General features: G+C 17.9%; 1 protein-coding gene across 1 annotated transcript; it reads right to left on the bottom strand.

The window, feature by feature from the left end:
• Positions 1–22: 22 nt before the first annotated feature.
• Positions 23–25,328, bottom strand: LOC552154. Its single transcript, XM_624533.6, has 4 exons — positions 25,190–25,328; positions 21,265–21,400; positions 4,373–4,552; positions 23–582 (listed from the first exon to the last, which is right to left on the bottom strand). Exons 2-4 carry the CDS (start codon positions 21,398–21,400, stop codon positions 200–202), a joined length of 699 nt encoding a protein of 232 aa, XP_624536.2. The 5' UTR covers positions 25,190–25,328; the 3' UTR covers positions 23–199.
• Between the last annotated feature and the right edge of the window lie 209 nt (positions 25,329–25,537).

The following is a 25,537-nucleotide window of genomic DNA, read 5'->3' as shown; positions in this document are numbered from 1 at the left end:
ATTCAACTTAAAACATTTAATATGTGAATATATTAATATGATAATATTTTAAAATTAAATAGGCAGTTAATTTAATTAAAAAATATTTGACGATCGTTTTTTTTGTTTTCTGTCTGTTTTTAATTCGTGTCTCGTCTAAACTGCAAGAGAAACGGGTAAAACAGGTGCTAATGACGTAGATTATTTATTCACGAAGCCTTTAAAGGCGAATGTTGGGATTGGTGCTGGCCACATAGTTCAAAAGTTCTTCAGAATCTTCACAAACAAATGGTTTCTGGTGATAGCAAGCCACATCGTGCCAACTGATTCCATCTTTATAAACATTGTTAAGAACAGACATGCAAGATTCGCTGGTGCCATTTATATCAAATTCAGCGTTATCAGGTTGTCTAACTTTCTTGTGACCAGTTTGAGACCATGGATTGAAGGACCAACCTTCAGGGATTTGATTTGTTGGTGACATTTTCTTTCTGTTGGCTGACCAGAACCATCCGTAAAGAGCTTTAGGTTCGAGGTCACGACGATTTTCACAACCTTTGAAATCGCAAAGACGTCCAGAAGTCCAAATATAAGGAACATCATCTATGATAAGCAGAAAATTAATGTAGAAATAATTTATTAATGTAGATTATAATTTTTAATAATTTATATATTATATAAATATTATATAATATTATATATTATATATATAATATTATATAATTATATTATATAATATAATATTATATAATTATTATATGTATAATAATAAATATGTATATAATAATAATATAAAATAAATAAATAATAAAATAATATAGGTTTTAGTTTAATAAAAATATAATAAATATTTAAAAATTATACAAATGAGTTTTTATTATAGTAAACTCATTAGAAAAATAAAAATTTTATATTATAAAATGTGTATATGTAATAATAATTTATTTTGATATAAATCGATTTAAAATTGTAAAAAATATGTATTATATAAATTTTTTTATTTTTTATATAAAAATAATATAAAATGATATATCAAAATTTTTTATTTTATCATTATTTTATCATTTTCGATTTAGTGAAAATTTATTTCTTATCTTTTAATAATTTTATGAAAATTTATTATTAAAATATTCAGAAATAAATTTTCAATATGAAAAAAGTATTTCATATAAAATTTATATTTCTATTATGCAATAGAGAATCTTAATACTTTTAAAAAAATATTTTTATTTTTATTTTATAAAAATGTTAAGCAATTTTTAGATATTATTATATTATTTATTTATATTATTCTGTGGTAACACACACTCATATACATATGCTAGAAATGATTAATGTAATGTGATGTAATTGTATATGTATATAAAAAAATGAGATTCTTCAGCCTCAACCCACTTAAAAGATCCTTCGTTTCGCCTTGAAGATTCTGTCGTTGACTTGTTAATGTGCAGATTCTAATTTCTCGACAACGAATGAAAATTGTATCTCTACTTGCAAAAGCAATTAGTTGTATGCAAATCAGCTACAGGTAAATTTATATAAATATATATGCATAAAATGAATTTTTTTATTTATTATTTTTTATTTATTTTAAATACTATAAAATTACTTAATTATATAATTTTTTCATATGCGATTTCAATATTTGTTCTTAATAATAGATAATTATAATAATTTTAGATTTCTCTTTTTCTAAAATATTTGATTCAATAAAAAAATTTTTATTTATATTATTTCGTAATATTATTTTAATAATTATTGATTATAATAAAAATTCAATAAAAATTTATGAAATTTATATATATTTTTTTTTATTTTGTTATTGTTATCGAATAAAAAATAATTTTATAAGATATTTAAAGATAGATATTTAAATAATTATAACTAATAATTAATTAATTAGTTAATTAAATTATAATATGATCAATAATTGTTTTTTATTTAATAAAGTTTTGAATTTTTAAAGATAGAATTCTTTAATTATAGAATTATATTCGTAAAAAAATATTAAATCTTTTTTATTTTTTTTTATTTTTTATTATATAAAATCGATATTTTATTGAAAATTCTTTAAATTATTTCAAAATTATATATAATCAATAATTAATTGCAAAATTAATAAATTCTTCATTTTTGTTTTTTTAAGATGTTTTTAAGTTTTTTATCAAATATTATATATATATTCCAAAATAATTATAACAGATAATAATATTTAATTATAAAACAATTTTATGTAATAATATTAATTTTAACATTGATTCTAGTTTTTTGAAATATTCGATCAAAATATATTTTCACAATATTGTTCTCATAATAACCAACTATAAAACTACTGATTGGTCTTTCACTTTCTTCAGTTGTGAAGAAATACTACGGTTGAAGACGTGATGTTATAAGCCACTTAACGTGAAGTCGAAGCATCGTCGGCAATGGATCATTTGTTTCGAAATTTCTATACTATCTAGTTGGTTAAAGAACGAAAGTTACACCAGGTAATAAATTGTTCACGAACCTGCTTCTGTGTTCCTGTTGCCTTTGATTCTATCTCATCTATGAAACTTTCTAAGCTCTAAGATATTAATGAAATGAATTTGTTTTCATGTGCATTTTGGTTAAGAAAATCATGTAAAATTTAATAAGTCATATTATATGATATCGTTGAGTATTGTTTAAGTTTAAAAAAATATTTATAGAATGCGGTTTTTTTATCTTTTGAAAACTATATAATTATATATAAGTTTTTTCTGTTGCTATTTTACATATGTAATGATATAAGAAGTTTCAAGAATTTTTTTTATATATGAAAGATAACAATTCAACAGTTATGAATTTAGAATCTTGTTTCATTCTTTTTTAATAAAATTTCATAATTTGAATTCATTTTCTTTGAATGATTAAAATATAATTTATTTGTTTATTCATTCAATAAAATTATTTTTGTAATATCTTGCTATATTTTAAAAAATATATATTTTTTTCAATAATATTTTTATCATAAATTATAAAGGCTTAAAATTTTTTCTATAAAAATTTCTCACATTATGATGAAAAATAAATAAATATATTTTATTAAATATTTTTTTTGAAATTTTTATGAAATATGATTTTTTTTATGACAAAATGTATTTAATAAATATTAATTAATAAATATTTATTAAACAATTAAATTATATAAAAAAGTTATCTATTAATCTAATTGTTTAAGAATTATTTCTTTATATATTACACAAGGAAATTTTTTTGTCACTAGTGTATATTAGTATATATTCAATTTTATTTATTATAAGTACACATATTTATATTTCAATTATATAATAATTTTTTTAAAAATAAATAATTAAAGTTAATAATAATATAAATTGCACATATATAAAAAAGACATATTTTATATTTGCTATAAAGAAGAAATTAAAAAAAATATAATTTAAATTATCAATATGCATTGAGAAAATCATTAAGAAATATTTATTTTTTTTAAAGATTTTTATATTATCTATATTGATAAATTTTGTTGCATAATAATAATAAATTTGTTAATAAGACAAAAACTTTCTAAATTGTAAGTTATTTAATAAATTTATTTCATATAAAATTATTATTCAATAGATTTTTTAAATTTTGATAAAAATACATTGATAAAAACATGAAAAGAATATGTAGAAATTCGTTTCTATATATATCAACCTCTTTCTTAATAATTTCTTAATAATATTGCAAATATGCGTGAAACGAATGTTACGAAATGAAAATTATGTGAAGAAGTGACAATAAAAAAAAAAAAAAAGACCAGAAGAGGAGTTAATTACGATGCAATCGGGATATACATTGAGCCTCCACGAAACCGAAGGTAAAAGCGTTTCGTGATCACGCGTCAACCGTTCGCGAAACGTGCCTGTGCATCGTACATTAATGAATCATTCTTTTTTTTGTGATTATTCTCCTCAAGATTATTCAAGTTTATATAAGTTTTTGAATGGAAGGCCTCGTTTTTCCTCATGAATAATTAAATACAGGTCGGCAAAATTTTTTGTTCCATGGATTGATTTTTTTTTCGAAAGAAAAAATGTTAACTTGAAGATTCGAATAATTCTGAAATAATTTTTTTTTCATTTATATTCTTTTTTTTCTTTTTTCTTTTGTGAATTTTAAGCATCAATTATATGTGAGAGATTTTATTAGTTAATTAATGATTTGAAATAAATATAGTTTTTATATTTTTTCATATTTTTTGTGAATTTATACAAAAATTTCATTAAGATAATTATCTAAAAAAGATTTTTTTCTTATAAAAATATTTGAAGAATTCTAACAAGTTACATAATTTTATTACTATAAAATAGTCGAGAAATTTGATAAATTTTTTTAAAATATTTCGAAAATTTAAATCACTTACTTTGTTGAATGAGTCTGAAGATTAAGTTATTTTCATCTTGCGTTTCCATTGAAACAAGATCCATACAATATTCTCTACAAATGTTTCTAGCATCTAACCAATCCACCCTTTGATTTGCATGAGCGGGAATATGTCCGCTGTAGAAATAGTTGTGCCCTCTATAGTTGAATTCTTTCGGTCCTGTTAATTAAATGTAAGATATAAGTTAATTAAGTACATATAGATTAATGCGAATTTAAAGTGGAATATTCGAATTTGCATAAATTATGTAATCCTTAAATAGAATAGTTTATTGATTAATATAAGTGATAAGTAATAAATTTTAAGTTATAAACTTTCGTTACATAAATAGTTTATACAATTTTATAGTTTTATATCTAAAATAAAATAATCAATTGATTTTTAATTTATAAAATTTAATTGCAAAATTTGTTAGTTTCTAAAGATTTTTTAGCGTTGATAATTTTTGAAATTTTACTTATAAATTGTATAAGAGAACTAAGATCGTATTTAATGTGAAATTTAACATTGAGTTTTTTTTAAAATATAAAAATATATAGTAGATATGATACAATAAAAAATATATAGTAAAAAATATACAGTATAGATTATGTTATTAAAATAATAAAATTTTGAAAAATTTTTTAAAATTAAATGTAAGATTTTTTATTTACTATTATTTTCTAATTGATATTAATAAATGCAATTGTTATGATCATAAATAGACTGCGTAGAATAGTAAAGTAGATATTTATGGATTTATGAAAAATTTGAATGTATAAAAATTTACTTTAATATAAGATTCATGAAAAATCATAAAATATTTAAAATATAATATTTATTTATGCTCCATTTTTACAATCTTATTTAAAATAAAAAATTAAAAATATTGATAATATAATATATATAATATATAATGTAAATGATATTCAATAAATTTGAATCAATATAAATAAATTAATATAAATATTCGTAATTTAATCATAAGATTTTCATAAAATTCTTTTTAAAAAATGGAATCAAATATCAAATGAAAAGAAAAAGTTTCATGATTTAGTTATAACTATTATGTGTAAAAATAAGATGAATCTATAATTGATTGAATGTGATTATTGCTTAAATGTCAATGGTTTTACATTTTTTCTTGTTGATTATGCAGGAATGTCTCTCTTGTTGACGATTTACGACGTGTATCTCATTATGAGAACCTAACGTTTCGATTGCGAAAGGGTTGCTCGTATTCAGCAGTACTATTACAGGTCATCATGATTTCGCTTTAAATCGCATATATACATGTATATTCTTTTGAATGTCATTAAAATTTTAATTTTCTTCACTTGAAGAATTGATAATTTCCATAAATAATATTAGGTAAATAAGAAAGCTCAATCATTTTTCATATGATAAAAAAGGAAAATAATAATCAAAATAGTTATTATTCATCTATAATTACTTTTCTTTGATGAAAAATAAAGTTATAAATATTAGTTTTATGGAAATTATTAGTTTAATGAAGAATTTTTCTTTAATTTTGAAATTGATTTTTCAATTTTTATTTCTGAAAAAAAATTTATATATATTGCAAATTAGATTAGGAAAATATTTAAATAAACTAGAAATTTTATAATATTATCAATTCGGAAAAATAATGGTATAATTTTTCAAGGACAATCAAATGATTTTTTTTATAACAATTGTATACATTGAATGTTATATCAAAGAAAATTATTATATTATATTAGTTAAAATGTAGTATGTGCGTATCTTTGACACTTTCAAATTTATCATATGATGTAATCATTACGACAATATCTATGAATATACCGCATAAAATATAAATTTTTTTCGAAACAATTACAGATATTAACTTTTTTTTTTATTTTTAAATTGGTTAAATTTCTTTTTTAATGATTCAGAGTAACTAATTGTTTAAAGCAAAATTTTAAATTTTATCGTTATTATTAGATGGAATAATCATTTCGTTTATTAATATAATTTATTAATTTTATCTTATTCAAATAGATATTATAAAATTTTAATATTACTTATTCTGTATATTAACTTTTTATTATATATAATTTAAAATTTATAACGAAAAGAATTTTTATTTCTTTTATTTGAAGTTCTTAAATATAAAAAAGGAATATATAAGGATCAAATTAAAGTCAAATTTCAGTTATTTAATATACTAATTTTTTAAAAAGCGATAAAAAATAAATGAAATTTCACTTTCATTCTCATTCATTATCATTCTTTTTTCTATTAATTGTTGTCTCTTATTTTCCAGTTTTTGTATCTAAATATTTATATGAAGTATTAAATATTTATGAAATATTAAATAAAATTATAATAGTTATATATCAAATCTTCATCGAATTATTATATTATTTTCACATATTATAATATATTTAATAAGAAATTAATATCGTGAATTTCAACTTATACAATCTAATATTACCAATTAATATTGATATATTAAAATTTGTTAATATACTCAGAAATTACATCACTATACATGTATATATTATTATTATTATTATTATTATTATATAATATACGCTCACATTATATATCTTTCATAGCTTATATTTCATAGCTATAATATTACAAGCAAATGAATGATCGATGTGTGCATAAGTACAAAATTTAACTTCGGAGAGGAGTAATCGCGTGTAATCTTTTCGATGAAAAAGTAACTATTGAATAAGAGGAAAGAGAAGAAAAAAACGATTAAATTGCTCATTCCTTCTGACATATCACGGAAAAGAGAATCTCACGGTGAATGTCATCGAGAATGGCTCGATTTTCTGAATGATTTCCAAGCAGAAATTGATTGTTCAATTGAGAATTGAGGCTTAAGATGAAATTTCTTTTTGAGAAGCGATAACTATAAAGAAAGGAAAAAATAAATTATTGAAATAGATAATTATAAATATTTTTATTTCTTTAATCGATTAATAATTTTGCGAATTAAATTTTCTTTGATATCAATTATTCTTTGTTACGTAAAAAAATAATATTTTAAATATGCTGAATTGTTCTATATAAAATAATGGGAAAATAAATTTTGAAGTAGATAATTATAAATAAATATTTTTTTCGACTGCTAAAGGATTTTACAAATAAATATTATGGAATGGTATATATATTAGATAAAGAAATAATTTTTCAAAAATATTATATAGAGTGTTCCATATCTAAAATCTACTCATACTATTAATATCGATATAATTTTCCTTTTATAAATTATATAATTTTGAGGATAAATCTCGGTGAATAAGATATCATTTTCATTTTTTTTGTTTAAATAGAATTTAAACAAAATCATTTTTTAGATTATTGCTATCGAATTTAATAATAATTGAAATATTTTTTTCATTCAGTATAATTAAAGAATGTTTTGTATACGTATAAGAAATTGTGAAGAAAACAATTTTTCGAATATAATTTAATAATAATTTTTCAATATTATGAGAGAGAGAGAGAGAGAGAGAGAGAGAGAATATATTATCTAATTAAAATTTTGCTATTTTTTTAATTCGTCATTAAAATAGATTTTTTATTTATATTTGTTTATTATTATATTTATATTTTATTAAAAATAATTAAGTATTGAAAATTAAATAAATTATCTGTCAAATGACATTGTAATAAGATTAAAGAAAGGAAAGAATTTTGTAAAGAATTTTGATTCAATTTATTTCTCACGATAAATATTTTTTCATGGAACTGGAAATAATGATTATTTCAACCATATTAATAAAGATTAAAAATGTCCTATTAAGATTTATGATATAAAACAAGCTCGTGATTTTTGTTGTTGTAATCAATTCAAGGAAATTTCTATAAGAAATTATGATATTGATGACATAAATACAAATAGAGGTATCTTTGAACATTTGATATTTAATATTTCGTAATTTTTGTAAAATTTTCATTTGTTGATTGTTAATTTAATTTTATATGAAATATAACTATGTACGAATTAGATTATCCGTTTTTAAAAATTATTTTAAATATTTTCTTGTTTTTTAATAATTTTAAGAAATATTTTAAATTATTTAATTGAATAATTAAGAAAGAGTGATAAATAAATAAAATTAAATTATTTTTTTAATTTTAAAAAAGTTATAAAAAAAGAACAAGAAAGAGTTTGTTAAAAATATGAAGAAGAATAGAGATTTTAATTATATTAAAATATATATGATGCATACTATATATTAAGAAAGATAAAAAAAAAAGAAAAAACTTAAAAAAATGATATTTATTAAAGTATTTAAAATTAACTTAATTTTAAAAATTAAAATAAGATTAAAAATAATAATTATTAAAATATTTTTTAATATTGATTATTCTTGATTAAATAATTTATAAAGCAAATATAATTTTTTAAATATCAAATTGATTCTTTAGCTTAATAAGTAAGATATTTCTAGATGTCGTTTCTCTTTCTTTTTGTATAATCTTGCATTAAGTTGTATAATGGATGTTGGCAACAATGAACGTAAAAACAATTACGGTATCATATACGATCAGATCTATTGTACGCTTCATAATATTTGAGAAATTATTTCCGCCATTTGTAACTCAAGTTTCCTTCCTTTTTGTTTCTTAATGACAAATTTTCTTTTCTCCTATGAACGATAAAAAGATTAAAAAAAATGTTTATCTTTATATCTTTATTATTAATCTCATCATCATGATAAATTATTGATCTGATGATTAAAAGAAACATTCACTTTTTTATCTTTATTATTATTCATAATCTCATTATCATTATAAGTAATTTATTTTACATATCTATTATAAATTACTTTTCTACATTCATTATTACTATTTGACTATTTTATATGTAATCGATATCATCAAAGATTTTTATATTTGATACATAACTTTCATATATATATATATATATATATATATATATATATATATATAATATATATATATATATATATATATATATATAATATATATATATATATAATGATATATATATATAATGAAAATTATTGAAATAATTATATATATATATTATATTTTATATCAATTTTTTTTTAGTTTCTTTAAGAAATAAAAATATTATTATAAAACTACAATTTTTAAAAAAATATAAAATTAATATTATTACTATTTTTTTCTAATTTTCAATTTTTAAATATTGTATCATAAAATTTAATCACAAGATTTTAAATGTAAATTAATGAAAACGATGAAGAAATATTGATTAATTGATTGAATATAATATAAAATATATAATTTTTAGGATTCTTAATATAATATAATATAGAATATAAATTATCTAGAAAATTATATAATACATAATATTATATAATTTGATGATTGTTTAGAATTAAAATTATTCTTTAATGAATAAGATTGCTCGAAATTTAAAAAAATTTTATTTAAAAATACTGGTATATTTTCCATACTTTCTTTATTATTCTTTTATTAAATTAAAAAATTTGTTTTGAAAGAAAAATATTATGTACATAATTTTTCATAAAAATCTTTAAAGGAAAATTTAAAAAAAATTATGTATTATGTAAGTTATTTCTCTCTCTCTTTCTTTCTCTCTCAAAAAATAAAATAAAATATATTATTATTGATTATATATATATATATTTATTTAGCTTTTATATCAATAAATCATATAAAATCGTAATTTTTGATATTCTCTTAAGAAACACACAAAAATTAGTATGCATATAGTAATTTAATAGATATGATATTTTGTATTTAAAAGATTCATATAATATATACTAATATATATTGGTATATAAAAGAGTCATAAGACGAGAGGTCAAACAAAAGTGACATTAAATAGACTGTCATGTTTCACGAGATTATTTTTCTTTATTTTCTCGTGAACATGCTTTTGTATTTAATAGAGGTTTATGAGAAAAAAATTTAATTCCTCCCACTTTATCTTCCTTCGATTTTCTTTTACATTCATAATTAACGAATGTTATATCACCGTTCATTAAACATTTATGCCTTAGAAGCATTCGTACGTTTCACCATTGTGTCAAGAAACTAAGAACGATGATCATTTGAATCGACCTCTTGATTCTTTTCTTTTGAAATCCACCAACGATTTCTCTCTTTGAAAATTGGTTTTATTGTATTCTTAAGATTTATATGGTGTATATGTCAATTTTAAGCGTGTCAAACATTATAATAAATGAATTATTATATTTATTGTTTTCATTTAATGAATTCTTATAAAATCTTTCATTTATTTTTTTGTTTAATGAATAGTAAAATAAAAATGTCATTTAAAAATTACTAATATACGCAATATGGTAAGAAAGTAATGAGATTGGTAAAAATATAAAATAACAATACATACATATTTTTTATTTTCTTCCTTTCTAAAGTAATTTTCGAAGAAGATATTACTTAATTATACAGATTACTTAATTATTTAAGTTTAAAAATTATATAATTTCATTTTTTTTATAATTAAAAAATTTTTAATTATAAAAAAATGAAAATTATCATCGTAAATTTTACATATCTATCAAAAAAAAAAAAAACTACAAAAATTAAACTTCTTTTAATAATCCTAGAAAACAATGCAAATGATATATTAAATGATATATATTATAATATATATAATATATTATAATATATTATTCATATATAACATACAAATTTAAATCATATAAAAAAATTAAAAAAACTTATTATAAAAAAATTATTAAAACTTTTGTTAATAATTATATTGTAATTTTGTAATCTTGTAATTTTTTAAATTTACATTTCTAATTATTTTTTTTCTGTTTGTTTAATAATGAGAAAACAACTTAAACAAACTCATTCGATTGTCAGTCATATAAAATATCAATAGTCAATTTAAGGCGGAGAAAGTAGAATTCATTAATTATGGATAGTAGATATTTGTCACTTTTCACATTCGCTTTCGACATCATTTATTGATCATATGTGCATATTAATTCATTTCAAGAAGTTATGCCAGTTCTCTCCATTCGTATAAAAACTTATATTTATTTAATTTTTTTATATGAATCAGATAATAATAACAAGTAAAATATATTTTTTTTAAAATTATAAGAAATTTTTATAAGAAATTTCGAAGAAAAAATCCTAGTTTATAATAAATTTAAATTAATTACTATTTTATTTAAATTTTTTAATTTTAATTTTAATGATATTTAAAATTTTAAATATCTTATTATGTATTATTTTTGAGTGTCAATAAAATTTAATTTAATTTATTTATTTTAATTTAATTTGTAAAAATTTTATTCTAAAAATGATTAAATATTTATCTCATATATATTTGTAATAATTTTTCAAATTATAATAATTACAATAATAATTCAATATTTAAATATTTTATATGTAATTTAATATTCTTGTTATTCAAAAATTAAATCAAATACATTTACTTTAAAATAATATTTTAAAAATTATAATATACTGTGATAACTATGAATATAGTAATTTAATATGCAATTAATCGTCTTAAAATTTATAAATGATAAAAATATAATATTTAATTGTGAATAAAATTGTCATAAAAAGAGCAAAAAAAAAGTAAAAAAAAAAAAAATAAATAAATGAAAATGAATGTTATAAGTAACAAGCATGATTTTTATAAAATTTTAAAGTGGTTCTTCAAATAAGAGGTGTGTCAAAGGAATGGAAAGCTCTCGCTTTCACGTGTCACGACCTGCACGTGTTTCATAGCGTTGTCGAAAGATTTCAGAAACGTTTAATTTATGCGAACGAAATGGTTAATATTTACAGACTATATTTGCAGATAACAGAACGTGAGAGATGTTTGACATTTCTTGAAAAGAGAAAAAGAAAGCGTACAATACTTCTTCTTTGACACATAGTAAGTACATATTTTTCCAAGGAGAAAAAAGATATAATAAATTAATTCTTTTCTACGAACTCAATTCTTTTATTCTTTTAGAAATAAGATTTTTAAAACAATTTTTTAAAAAATAATTAAAATATATGTTAAAATGTTAATGTTATTATAATGTTATTATATTATTGATTATAGGATTGAAATTTTATTTATATTATAATATTAAAGATATGATCGTTTATTTACTTATAGTTGAATTTGATTTAAACTAATTAAAAAAATGATAAATTAATATAATTATAAATTATAAATTAAACCTTTAATTGATCAGAAGCGATCTTTATACATATTAATTTTGAATCGATATAAAAAAATGATTTGTTCATTTTAAAAATTATGTTATAAAAATAAATGAAAAATTTAATTTAAAAATTATTGATAAAAATAAAGAGAAATAAAATTAAAAATAAAATAAAATGCAATTATTAAATTATATTGTGGCGAGTTAATCTATTCTTTTTTGATTTAATTCATTACTTTTGATTATTAATAGTATAATTTTTATGTTTTTAATCATAAATCAAATATTTATAAAATATTAATTAATATTTTAATATTTAAGTGATGTTTCAAATAAAAAATCTTGCTGCATATGTCAAATTTCATAAATAAACAGTAAAAATATAAGTGAAATATAAAAATAATTTTGATCAAAGATGCGAAGAAAATGAAAGTTAAGACGGAGGTGAAACTTATTCCCGCAATTTAAGTCAATGGGTCGAGATTCGATTCGTCTCATGACCGAGAATAACAGGTTTTCTTTTCCTTCATCATCTTAGTTGTATATATTCAATTGAATACAATTTTATTTTTTATTACTCAAAAATATATTAATAAATAATACAATATGAAATTAATTAATTCATCCTTTTTTTTATATTTTAATATTAATTATAAGATTAGATATGTTACTATTCAAAATTAAATAAAAATAATATAAATAATAATTTTAATGTTAAATCATTAAGTAAGATTGAAATTTTTGTATCACATATATTATTTAATATTTATTAATATTTAATATATATATATATATATATATATATATATATATATAATAAGTAATAAGTATATATATATATATATATATGAACATAATGATAATTATGTTAATAAAATAATTAAATAATTATATATAATAATTATATAAATAATTAAATAATTAAATAATTTTAAATAATTTTCATATTCGTATGAAAGATTACTTATTATTATTTTTTTCTATTATAAATATATAATTAAATATATAATTATATATATATAGAAATATATAATTTTTCTAAATTTTTTAAATAAATATTTTCTAAATAAAGAATATTATAAAAAATTCAAATAATGAAATTTGAAATTATAAAATATTTGCATCAATACAACAATAAATAAAAAAAATTTATAAAATTTATTTTCAAAAGCTAATTTTTTAATAAAAAAAATTAATTATTTAAGTTAAGTATTTGTAAAAAAAAAGAAGATATGAAATTTTGAAATATTTTTAGAAAAAAGAAAGTTACACAATTATAAAAACATACATAATTTTTAGAAACAAAATTGTATGTATTATGTTTAAAATCACTATAAAAGAGCCGAATCACAAAGTGACTAAACACATTGTAATAATATTAAACGTTATGGACAAAGAAACAAATTTATCGAATTCGAAATTTACTTCGAAATTAGCATCCATATGAAAATAGATATAAACTATCATTTGAAGAATGGTCATTACAAGCCAGTATAACGAGCAATGTTGGAATTATCTCTGTGGTACATTGTTGTTTCGTTTCGCAACAATTCTTGACATTTTCATGGCAACATCGGCCTTTTGTGATGTTAGTTGGACAACTATATGTTGCGACATATGATTGGTCAGCTATACTGTCATAAGTAATTTAACCACAATCTAAGGACCTGTAAGACCAACAAGTTAAGGACCAATAATGTTACATAATTTCAACGATTTTGATTACAGCCATTAAATTTTATGAATCAATATTTAATTTTATTTAATTTAATTATATTTAATTAATTATATATTAATTATATTTAATTTTTCTAGTTAATTCAACTAACGTTTTATTTATAATAAATAAGAACAGTTATTTATTGAATATATTCAATAAAAATAGATAAGAAACTTATATATTTATTATTATTAATGTTATAATTTTTTTCTCTATTATGATTCATTAAATATTCATATTTACGATTGAATAAACAAAAATTAACGATTTAACAATATTACTTGTTTATTCGAAATTATTCTGAGGTAAAAAAATAACATTTGCGTTTCTATGAACTATTGAATCTTTTTTTTTAATTTATTATGGATCATTTCATTAACTTTCTAATAGTATGTCTTTAAGGTTGACATAAGAGGACGCGCCTAGTGCTTTTAACGTAACTGTTTACTTTCACTCGATATTAATTTTCATAAATTTTACTTTGAAATATTCTATACATGTACATGTATAATAATTATTACATAACAAGGAATACCGATAGAATAAAATAATTAAAAAAAAAATTTTTGTAATTATATCGCATTGATAACTAGGTCATCAATAAGTTCTGATCTAATTTTCTTTAATTATATTTTATTATTTATTAAAGTTGAATTTCTTTTAAATAATTTAAAATTTTAGACTTAACAGTGATGTTACACTGGTAATTGGATTTGAAATATATTACATTTATACGTTATATATTATATGTTAATATATTATATTTTTGTATTTAACTTGTATAAAAACTTGATATAAAACTGATATAAAACTGGTATAAAACTTGAATATATATCAATTATGTTATTTTTTTCTGTGTTTATTTAATCATTTATTAATATAATTTTATTTATTTTATGATATTATTTTATGATAATTTTCAATTTTATCAGAAATATGTAATTGAACTTTAAGTGATTAAGTTAATTCTCAAATATAAATTCTAGGAGAGTTAAGAGAATTTTCTTTAAATTTCATAATTCATATTTTAAATGTCATTTTACGTAATGCAATTATTAGAATTTATTAGGCTATAATGAAATTAATTTTTATTTATTTTTGTGATATTAGAACTTTTAAAAATTTTAATAAAAAAATATCTTATTATTTTTTTAATTGTCTGTTTTGAATTCTTTAATTTTAATTTTATTACATTTTTTTTATAAATTAAATTTATATACTTTATATTGATAAATATTGTATATAATTGTTATATTCAATCCAATTTAATTCCAAATTATGTAACATTATTATTATAGAATTTATTATGCATAACTATTTAATTATTTTATATATATATATATATATATATATATATATATATATATATATATATATATATATATATAAATGATAAAAAAAATCTTTTAAGTAACAAGTACATATAACTGATGTATTTTGGAAATTATATGCATAATAAGAATGATCATTAAATTGTTTCTGTATTTAATTCGTAGTTTTTAGAATCTAGAAAGTAATCAACCAGCAAGTATCTTCTATTATTAATTATTAATTATTATTAATAATTATTAATTAAATTAAATAATTATTATTGGTAATGTTTTTATTATATTTTATTATAAATACATACAATTATTAATTGTTTAAATATATAGAATGTCCACGAAATGTTAGACAAATTAATTAATTAATTAAAAATAATAATTATGTTTTTCAAGCAAACAATATTATTTTTTTTTTTATTTTCAATGTAATCTTTTTAAATTTTCAATACAATTTCCTTTTAAGTCTATGATAATACAAATATAAAGTTTTTGAATTTTTGTTGAAATCAATTGCTAGAACATTATTTAGTTCATATTATATTGATTTGGATATCTTTAAAATAACAATTTATCTTGACTAACGGAAATATCAATTTCAATGGATAAGAGATATTATTAAAAATTCTTTAATTCAATTTGATACTTATTACTCGATGTTTCAGATGGCAATAAAGAATTATAATCATATTTCAACAAAAAACTTCCTTCAAATATATATATACATAAATAGAATTTTGCGTTACTAATTAATTGTGACAAAGACAGGATAATTTAAATAATAAAAAATCTTTAAAAAAATCAAAGAGATAATTAATAATATGCATGTTAGACTCAGCATATAATAATGTTTAATGAATGTTTAATAAACTTATGTAAATATAGTAAATACATTAATTATTTATTTTTCTTTCTATAGATATATTGATTTCTATCAATTTAAAAATTATAATATCTTTTAATAAAATATATAATTTATAAAAGATATATCATATTTATCTTTATTCTTAATTGTAATTTATTATTATAAATTCATTTTAATGTTTTACTAGATTTAACGAAGAAAAAATTTAATATAAAGAGTTAATAGTATTAATATAACATGAATAAAAATTTTAGAAATTATTATTATCAATGCTCATAAGATATATTACACTATAAATGTTTATAATTGTTATAATTTTAGCGGAATTATGAAAAGTGAGATTTCATTCAATTATATTAAATATTTTAAATATTATGTATAATATATACATGAATATTAAAAACACATATAACAATATAATCAAAAATAAATATTTTAAATATTATAAATATTATTTAAATATATAAAAAAATATTTAACGTATAAAAATATATCTTTAAAAAATTAATATTCTGTTTAAAAAATATCACTGATATTAAATTACAATAATGAAATATGGAATATTATTAATGATATATAATATATCAAGTAAAATATTTTTTATTATTTAATTTAAATCACATTTCTGATTTTAAAAATCCTTATAAAAAGTAATCAAATAAAAAAGCGATTCTTCTTCTAAAGAAAGGATTTTATCTAAAATGATTTCATCGATCCACCACGTGACTAGAATTTCTTATTGTTATTAACTTGGCAAGTGAATGCAATTGTAGATGAACATTCCAAACGTGCAATCATTAGGATGTTAGATGATCATAGTCTTACCCGAATATCATTACATTCTTGCGAAGAAATACCTTTCATGTGATTAAATATAAAAATGAGACTACGAATTTCGAAATTTTTAATATCTTTCATTATGATGATCTTTATATATATTATATAATATTATTATATAATAGTTTTATGTATTTCGAATATTTTCTTGAAAATATAAATAAAAGAAAAAAAATGGTTAAAATTTTTATTTTAAAAAATGTTTTTTTTTTTAAATAAAAATAATAAAATTAACTCAAGAGATTAAATGATTCATTAAATTGATAATTACTGTAATATCTTGTATAGAAAAATTGATATAATTGTATCATTAATTGAATAATATTTCTTATTAATTATATAAACGAATAAATAAATGAAAAGCAATTATCATTTTTCATCCAATCGGCGAATTTAATCTATTTAATTAAAATGAAAATTAAATAAATTTAGATTTAGTATAGATCATTTTTGATTCCAAATATAAAGTCTTAGTGAAACGACAATAAGTAACTTTCTGTTAATGTTATGTTTCTTGAGAAAGGTACTAATAATTGTTTCTGCATATTTCTTCATGTTTCAGTAAAAAACTTATTGCTTGAGATAAATGTCAAAGAAAAATAGGAAACATACGTTAACACATCACAACAAATGCCATTTCAGTTTATGTCAGCTAAGCAAAATTATGCCTTGAAATCGAATATAATCTTGAAAATCAAAATGTTTTTTGCATATATATTGCTTCAATGTTTTTATAATTTGTTCTATTGAATACTTTGGAATATGCAATAATGATAATCAATCGCATAGAATATTTGCTTTGATGAATAGTTTTAAGTTTTATATAAATTTTTTGATAGTGAGATATATCTCCTTCTAGTTACTGGTCTCCTAGTTAAGATACACACGAATGAGAAATAGAGATTGGGAAATGGAGATGGAGAAAATGAATTATATATTCTCAAAACAGATTCTTCGGTATAGAAGAAAATATATATGACACTGTAACTTTTATTACTGTTAACTATATTATTTTTGAAATAGATTCAAAATAAAATTATTTAAAAAGATAACGCATTGCTGTTAATAATATTATTTTTGAAATAGATTTAAAATAAAGATTATTAAAAAAACTTAATAGATTATTTAAAAAATTTAATAAATTTCTACATATCGCTAAAAAAATAGATTAAAATGAAATTAAAAAAAATTTATAAGATTAGATCGATTAAATAAATTTATACGATTAATCTTGTATAATATAATGGAATAATTTAAAAAATTTGTGAAAAAACAAAAATAAAAATAAAAATAAAAAGTAATTGATTATTATTGACATTATATATATATATCCAATATATATATATATATATATATATATATATATATATATATATATATATATATATATGTACATTGGAATTAATTATAACATTTATAAAAATAAATAAAAATCCAAATAAACAACTAAAAAAATGTATACTATAAGTATTAAAAAAAATTTTATAAAAATTGAAAAATATTTTTACAAATAAAAAAAATATGTAAAATAAAATCATTTTATAAATAAAATTTAAATTATTGCGATAAATATATCATTTAAAATAAATCAAAGAAAATACTATAAAAAAATACAAAATTATAATAAAAATTAAAAAGAAAAATTAATAATCGTAGCAAATATTATTTAACTGTTAAGAGTAAACCATTCAAATTTTTTAAGATACGATCAATAATGATTTTATAAAATAATTCTTACAAATTTAAAAAAAAAATAAAAAAAATCTTTGAAGAAATTTTTGAAAGAAAAAAGAAACATAATTAAAATATTCAAAAATAATAATGTATAATACTATTTTTAATAAAACATAATCTTTATAATTCCTTTACACAAAAAATTTTTTAAAACAAAATTAATAGTGTTAAAAAATAATATTATAATTATAAAAAAAATTGGTAACTGGTAATAAGTTTTTTATAATTTCATGTTGAACGAATCATCATATTTGCAAGGAGCTGGTCAAAACAAAGCCGACGAAACATCCTGTTCAAAATTACGTAACTATTCTGTCGACTCTCGTTGACCCCAAATCGGTGTCTTTCCCTTAACTTCGTCTTGTTACACGTCCTGTCACTAATTATCACGGCACGATTGCGAGACATCTGCCGGTTTCTTGATTTTGCATCCTAACCGTGAGAAAGTGCATCAAACATAGAATCGAAACATTATTCTTGTATTCTATATATAATATAATCTATTAATAATAAGCTATCAACTAACTGTAGATTTATTCATTTATATTAAATTTAAATAAAATTCAAATGATTTCAAATAATTTAAAATTTAAAAAATTTGTGAATTTGGAAATAATTTAAAATATTTTATTTTATTACATTAATAGATTTCAAATAATCCTAAATGAGAAAAAAAACCTCAAATAATAAATATGATTAAGAATTTAAAAATTTATAATGATTTTAAATAACATCAAATGAAAAAATGCAATTGAATTATAATCAATTTAAATTATGATCATTAGATTGATCTGATTTATAATACTTTATTGTAATTTAAAAAAATATTAATTTTATTATTAATAATTGAAAAGTTGATGAGAATGAAAAAAATCATTCTCACGAAATAATTAAATCAGAACTTGCATTTAAATTAAAAAAATTACGTAAAACTAAATTAACTTAAAAAAATTACGTAAAAATATCTTTTAAGTATCTACTTCATATATATATGGAATGATTATTAAAAAATTAGACAAATCGTAAAATAAACTTTATTCATTTGAATATATTATATATATATGTATGTATTTCGTATTCTTCTTATTTATTATATATACATATACAATAATAATTATTTAAGAAAATAATAACTTTTTAAAAAAAAATTTTTTTTAGGTATTATTTTCTTTATTAATATAGAATTTTGCATAAAATCTATTGAATATGACTGGATATTTTTGTAATTAATTATACATATAAATAAATGTAATAAAATTAATATATATACATTGATATAATTTTTTAATAAAAAGAAAAATAGAATTTAATCGGTAATATAATTAAAACTGAATAATCTACATTTGTTTGCACAAGAAGTGAATTTTGTTTATGATCATAAGATTGCGCGAGAGTTTTGCACATGGAGTCGTTTTAACCTCAATTTCTTTTAGTTGTTGAAAAATGTGCTGGAGTATCTAAACGCCCCGGATCCACGGAAGCGAATTGTGTTTATATTTTTGCCAACATCGTCATGGATATCATGTCAGTTTTGTTATCGTGATTAGAAATATTGAACTTTGACGGAAATACTATTGGAAAGAATCGAAATTATGCAAATTTTTCAATATTATTATAATGATATGAATATTATATGAAAAAAACAATCTTAATTTATAATAGGAATTTAGAATTTTTTAGTTTTTTTATATTCATAATTCGTTTTGAAAATAAATTAATGTAACATTAATTTATCTTAATTAATTTAATCTTATTATAAAATCAAATATTCATTATAATAAACTCAAATTATAGAATTTTTCTAATGCGTATATCTGTGATATATATATTATTTTTGATTTAGTTTTATAAAATATGAAATAATTTTTTATAAATAAAAAAGAATTTTTTAATAATTTTTAATAAAAAATATTAAAAATATTAATTAAATTGAATTTTTATATACCTTTTGTTAATTTAACGTAGATTTAATTTGAATCATTATAAAAATTATTTAATAATAAAATATAATTAAATATTAAAAAAATTTAAATGAATAATGTGAAACTTATTTAGTTATATAAATAATATTTATTATTAATATTTATTATTAATATTTATTATTAATTTATTCTTTGAATTTTAATTTAAATTTCAGGTTAGGTTTGTTAAATTAAGTTTCAAGGATGTTAGTTAACAATATATAATTATAAAAAATATTAAGAAATGTAAGTAGTGTTGTATTTAATAAGAAAGTTGTAGAATTTCAAAATTAAAAATTTACTCACGGTTTGCACATTTTTGAGGTATGGGAAGAGACAGGAATCTTCCTGGCCTGTTGCTTTGTGGCCGAATTTCATTTATAGCTGGTTGAGCATACACCAACGCTGCAAAAAGTACCACAGCCAACGGTACTAACATCATCTAAAAAGTAAATTTATTTTTAAATAATATATAATAAATTAAATAATAAAATATAATTAAATAAAGAATATATTATAAAAATTGGATTAAAATGTTTTTATGTTTTGTTTGTTTTTTATGTAAATAAATTAATATTTTTTATTTAAATTATTAAAAATTAAAAAAATTATAATTGAAATAAATATTAATATTTTGTTTTAAATATAATTAATATTTAATTTAGAAATAATTTTACTTTGATGCATAAATAAATAGGATATTTAATATAAATATAGGATATTTAAAAAAAAAAATAAATTTTAAAATATGAGATTAAACATTTTTCATTATTGATTTTTATTATTAAAAAAAATTATTTAAAAATTTGTAAAATACAAATAAATTTTATAATTTCATTTTTTATTTTTAATTATTTAAAATTTTAAATCATTCTATAAATTATACAATACATATTATACACGAATTGAATATTTATAATTGAATTAAATAAATGCAGCATTATTTATTTTATATCATTTATGAATTATATATATAAACAAATATAAATAATAAAATAATTAAATATTAAAAAAATATTAAATGAATAATGTGAAACTTATTTAGTTATATAACAATTCATTATAGTTATAATTTTTTAATTATTTAAAATAAAAAAAATATTTGTTAAATACGATAACATTTATCTAAATAATAAAAAATTAATTCCATCTAAAAAAGATGAAAAGAAATTTCTTTCTTTTTTTTTCTTATAAAGTTACTTCTTTTTGTTTTCATTTTTTTTAAGTAGTTATCTCTATAATTAATAAAAGCAAAAATTTAACTTATAATAGTAGTAATTATATAATTATAATATAATAATAATTTTTCATTCAACCAAAAATTAGTTCAAAAAATTACAACTATTAATCACAAATCAATAAAGTAAATTTAAAAAATAATAATTAAACAATTAAAAAATTACATGTACATTACAAATATTTATTAAAACAATATTATTAATGTAAATTTATTCTAATTTGTAAATCAAAACTTTATAACATTATTTTTTCAACAGAAAAAAAATCTTTATAAATCACAAGATGATCGTACAATCTTTCAAGATTCAAATCATCAATGAAATCTTAGACTATTGAAGGACATTAATTTTAATTTTAAAACAACTCATATCATTGGTATATGTCTATAATTGTCATTCATATGATGATCAAAAAACTTGTAAAAGTTTTGCTGGTTAAAATTGACATGTAAGATAAGATCGTGACTCTATATACATTTAATTTAAATCAACGAAAGTTTCACTTAAGGAATGCCAATTTCGTTAAAAGATAAAAATTTATTTTTTTTTTATTTTTATTTATTTTTTACTTATAATTAGATAGTAGCATTATTTCCAGTTTACTGCTATTATATAGCGTAGTGATCTGATAATCGATTGGAATTTTTTTCGTTGTGAATCTGGCTAACATTGAACGTTCCTTATACAGTTGAACATAACGATTATCGAGACATCGAGAGTTGCTTCTTTGCTTCCTCGAAGAAAAATGAAATAACGCATGAAGCAAGCAAGAATTCTCTTGCGTAATAAGGGATAAAGAATTGCATAATTAATATAGAATTGGTGACAAATAATTTTGTAATTTTAATGTGAAGATGTTTTTTATATTTTGCCTTGTGAAAAATTATTTAGAAGAAATAAAGAATTATATACTTTATATTTATATAAAGGTATTTTTAGAATGTTTTTATTTTTTACTACAAAATGTTCTTAATTTATTTTTTTTTAACAAAATAATATATGCAATACAAATTTATTAATAAATCATTTATGTATTAACTTATTTAGCGTAAATATTTTGGATTTAATTAGTTTGATAGTTATATTTAAAGCAATTTTTATATATTTTTTTTTAAATTGTAAAATATAATAAAAAAAAAAGAAAAAGAAATTTCATATAAGTTGATTTAGGAAAAGAAATTGTATTATTACTAAATTTAAAGTTGACTTATTATTTTATTAATATATTATTTATATATATATTATTTTATTAATAATATATTAGCAACAATTTTTCTACAAAAAAAATTATGAAAACATTATAAAATTAGAAACAACTATTAATCATTGCTTTTTTTATAGATAGGATATTCTATATGAGATGTAAAAATTTTTTTTTAAATCACAGGATATATTCTACATAAAAGAATATAGAAAAAAATTTATTTTACTAAGATATACGACAGAAATTTTTTTATATGAAATATTCTTTACTATGATTTTTTAATTATATGGAATAAATTATATGGAAAAAAATTTGTAAATATTATTAAATTCAATTTCATTATTTAATAAAAATTATATAGCAAATAATATAACATTTTCACTTTTTTCATAAAAAACTTATTCCATTCATTTAAAATTTATTATTCTAAAATATTAACAATTGGATTATTCAAGTTTATATCTATATTGATTTCAGACATAGTTTATAATATTTTATTTAGAAATACTAAAAATTTAATATTTATATTAATTATTATTTTCTAAAAAATTAATTTTAATAAATTTTTAAATTTTAATAAAAAAATAAATTATTTTTTTGTTTATATTATAAATTTATTTATTGTTATTATTATAGATATTGTAAAATAATTATATATGCAATATATATAAAAAATATATATAATATATATATATTTTTTAATTAAAATTTATTAAGAATTTTTTAAATTTAATTACATTTACTTTTCTTTTTTATCATAATTATTAATATTTCATTATTTAATTTTTCATTATTATTATATAATTTTCATTATTTATTATATAATAATTATATAATATATATATTTATTATATTATCTATTATATAAATTTTAATATAAAATTATATATATTTCAATGTAAAATAAAATTATTGACAAAATTTTACTTTTTTAAATATTATATTATATTTAATTATATTTTCTCAAATATTCTCAATATTTTTATTATTTCAATATTAAATACTCTATAGACAATTTGTTAATGCTTAATGATAAATTAAATATTTATATAGTTGAAATGAAAAACAGAAAAATAAAAATTTTTAATTAAAATAACTAATCTGTAATATTTAAATATTTATTTTATATATAAATAATTATAATTAAAGTGATATTATAAAAATAAGTAGATATATGTATAAAAATTTCTATAATAAATTACAATATTAATTTTATCAAAAATATTTTTATATTATATATTTCTCAATATCATATCATATATCTAATATCCTCATATCATATATTTCGTAATAATTGTAAAAATACAAAATTAATCATTTTTAGGAGTTTTAATGTTAAACATCTCTAAATATTATTATATATATATCTTCATTTTATTTTAAGATAATTTTAAATATATAATATTTATTATTTGTATATATAAAAACATTATTCTCTATGAAAACATTTTAAATAATTTCCAAGATGCAAAACAAACTCTTATAAGAGTACTATTTATAGTTCTATTCTTCAAACAATTCTTCATTGAATTAATGTATCTTTAGTATTCGTCACGCAGGAACGTGCAGCATTTACATCTGCAATATTCCTCATGATATACATATACATATATGTATTCAGTTTGTTGCACTTGTTCTATCTTTCTTTTTCCCCTCTCGTTTAACACTAATGTGATCAGTATTCCGTAGATGATTTTATGATCGTGAGAATTTTCAAAATAGAATAATGGACCGATATAAGCCACGCACAATATAAATACTTCTTTTGTTCTTTTTTTAAAACACTCACCTTGTCTCACTTCTCTTTCTTTTTGCGATTTTTTTTCAGGTTAAAATGGGACGGACGAAGAGATCGACGGTTAAAGAAACGTGCTCACTGATAGAATTATGAAGAGACAGGCACATTCACTGTCGATTATATAGAAATAGTCCCCACCAACTTGTAGACTCATCCCACCCTGGTTACAAGGATCCATCGAGACTCTTCTTATTGTTAGTTCGATCTTATATATAATTGGCTTAATAATTGGGGATTAGGATTTTTCTTGATTTTCATGCATCTTTTCATCGCGTTCACGATTTGTTCGAGAAGAGAAAGAGAAAAAGAGAATGAATATTTAAATTTATATTTGAAATG

This window comes from Apis mellifera, linkage group LG11 (genome assembly GCF_003254395.2).
Source record: "Apis mellifera strain DH4 linkage group LG11, Amel_HAv3.1, whole genome shotgun sequence".
In the NCBI taxonomy this organism is placed as follows: Eukaryota; Metazoa; Arthropoda; class Insecta; order Hymenoptera; family Apidae; genus Apis; species Apis mellifera.
Note: the sequence above shows the minus strand (reverse complement) of the source record. Positions and strands in the feature narration are given on the sequence as shown.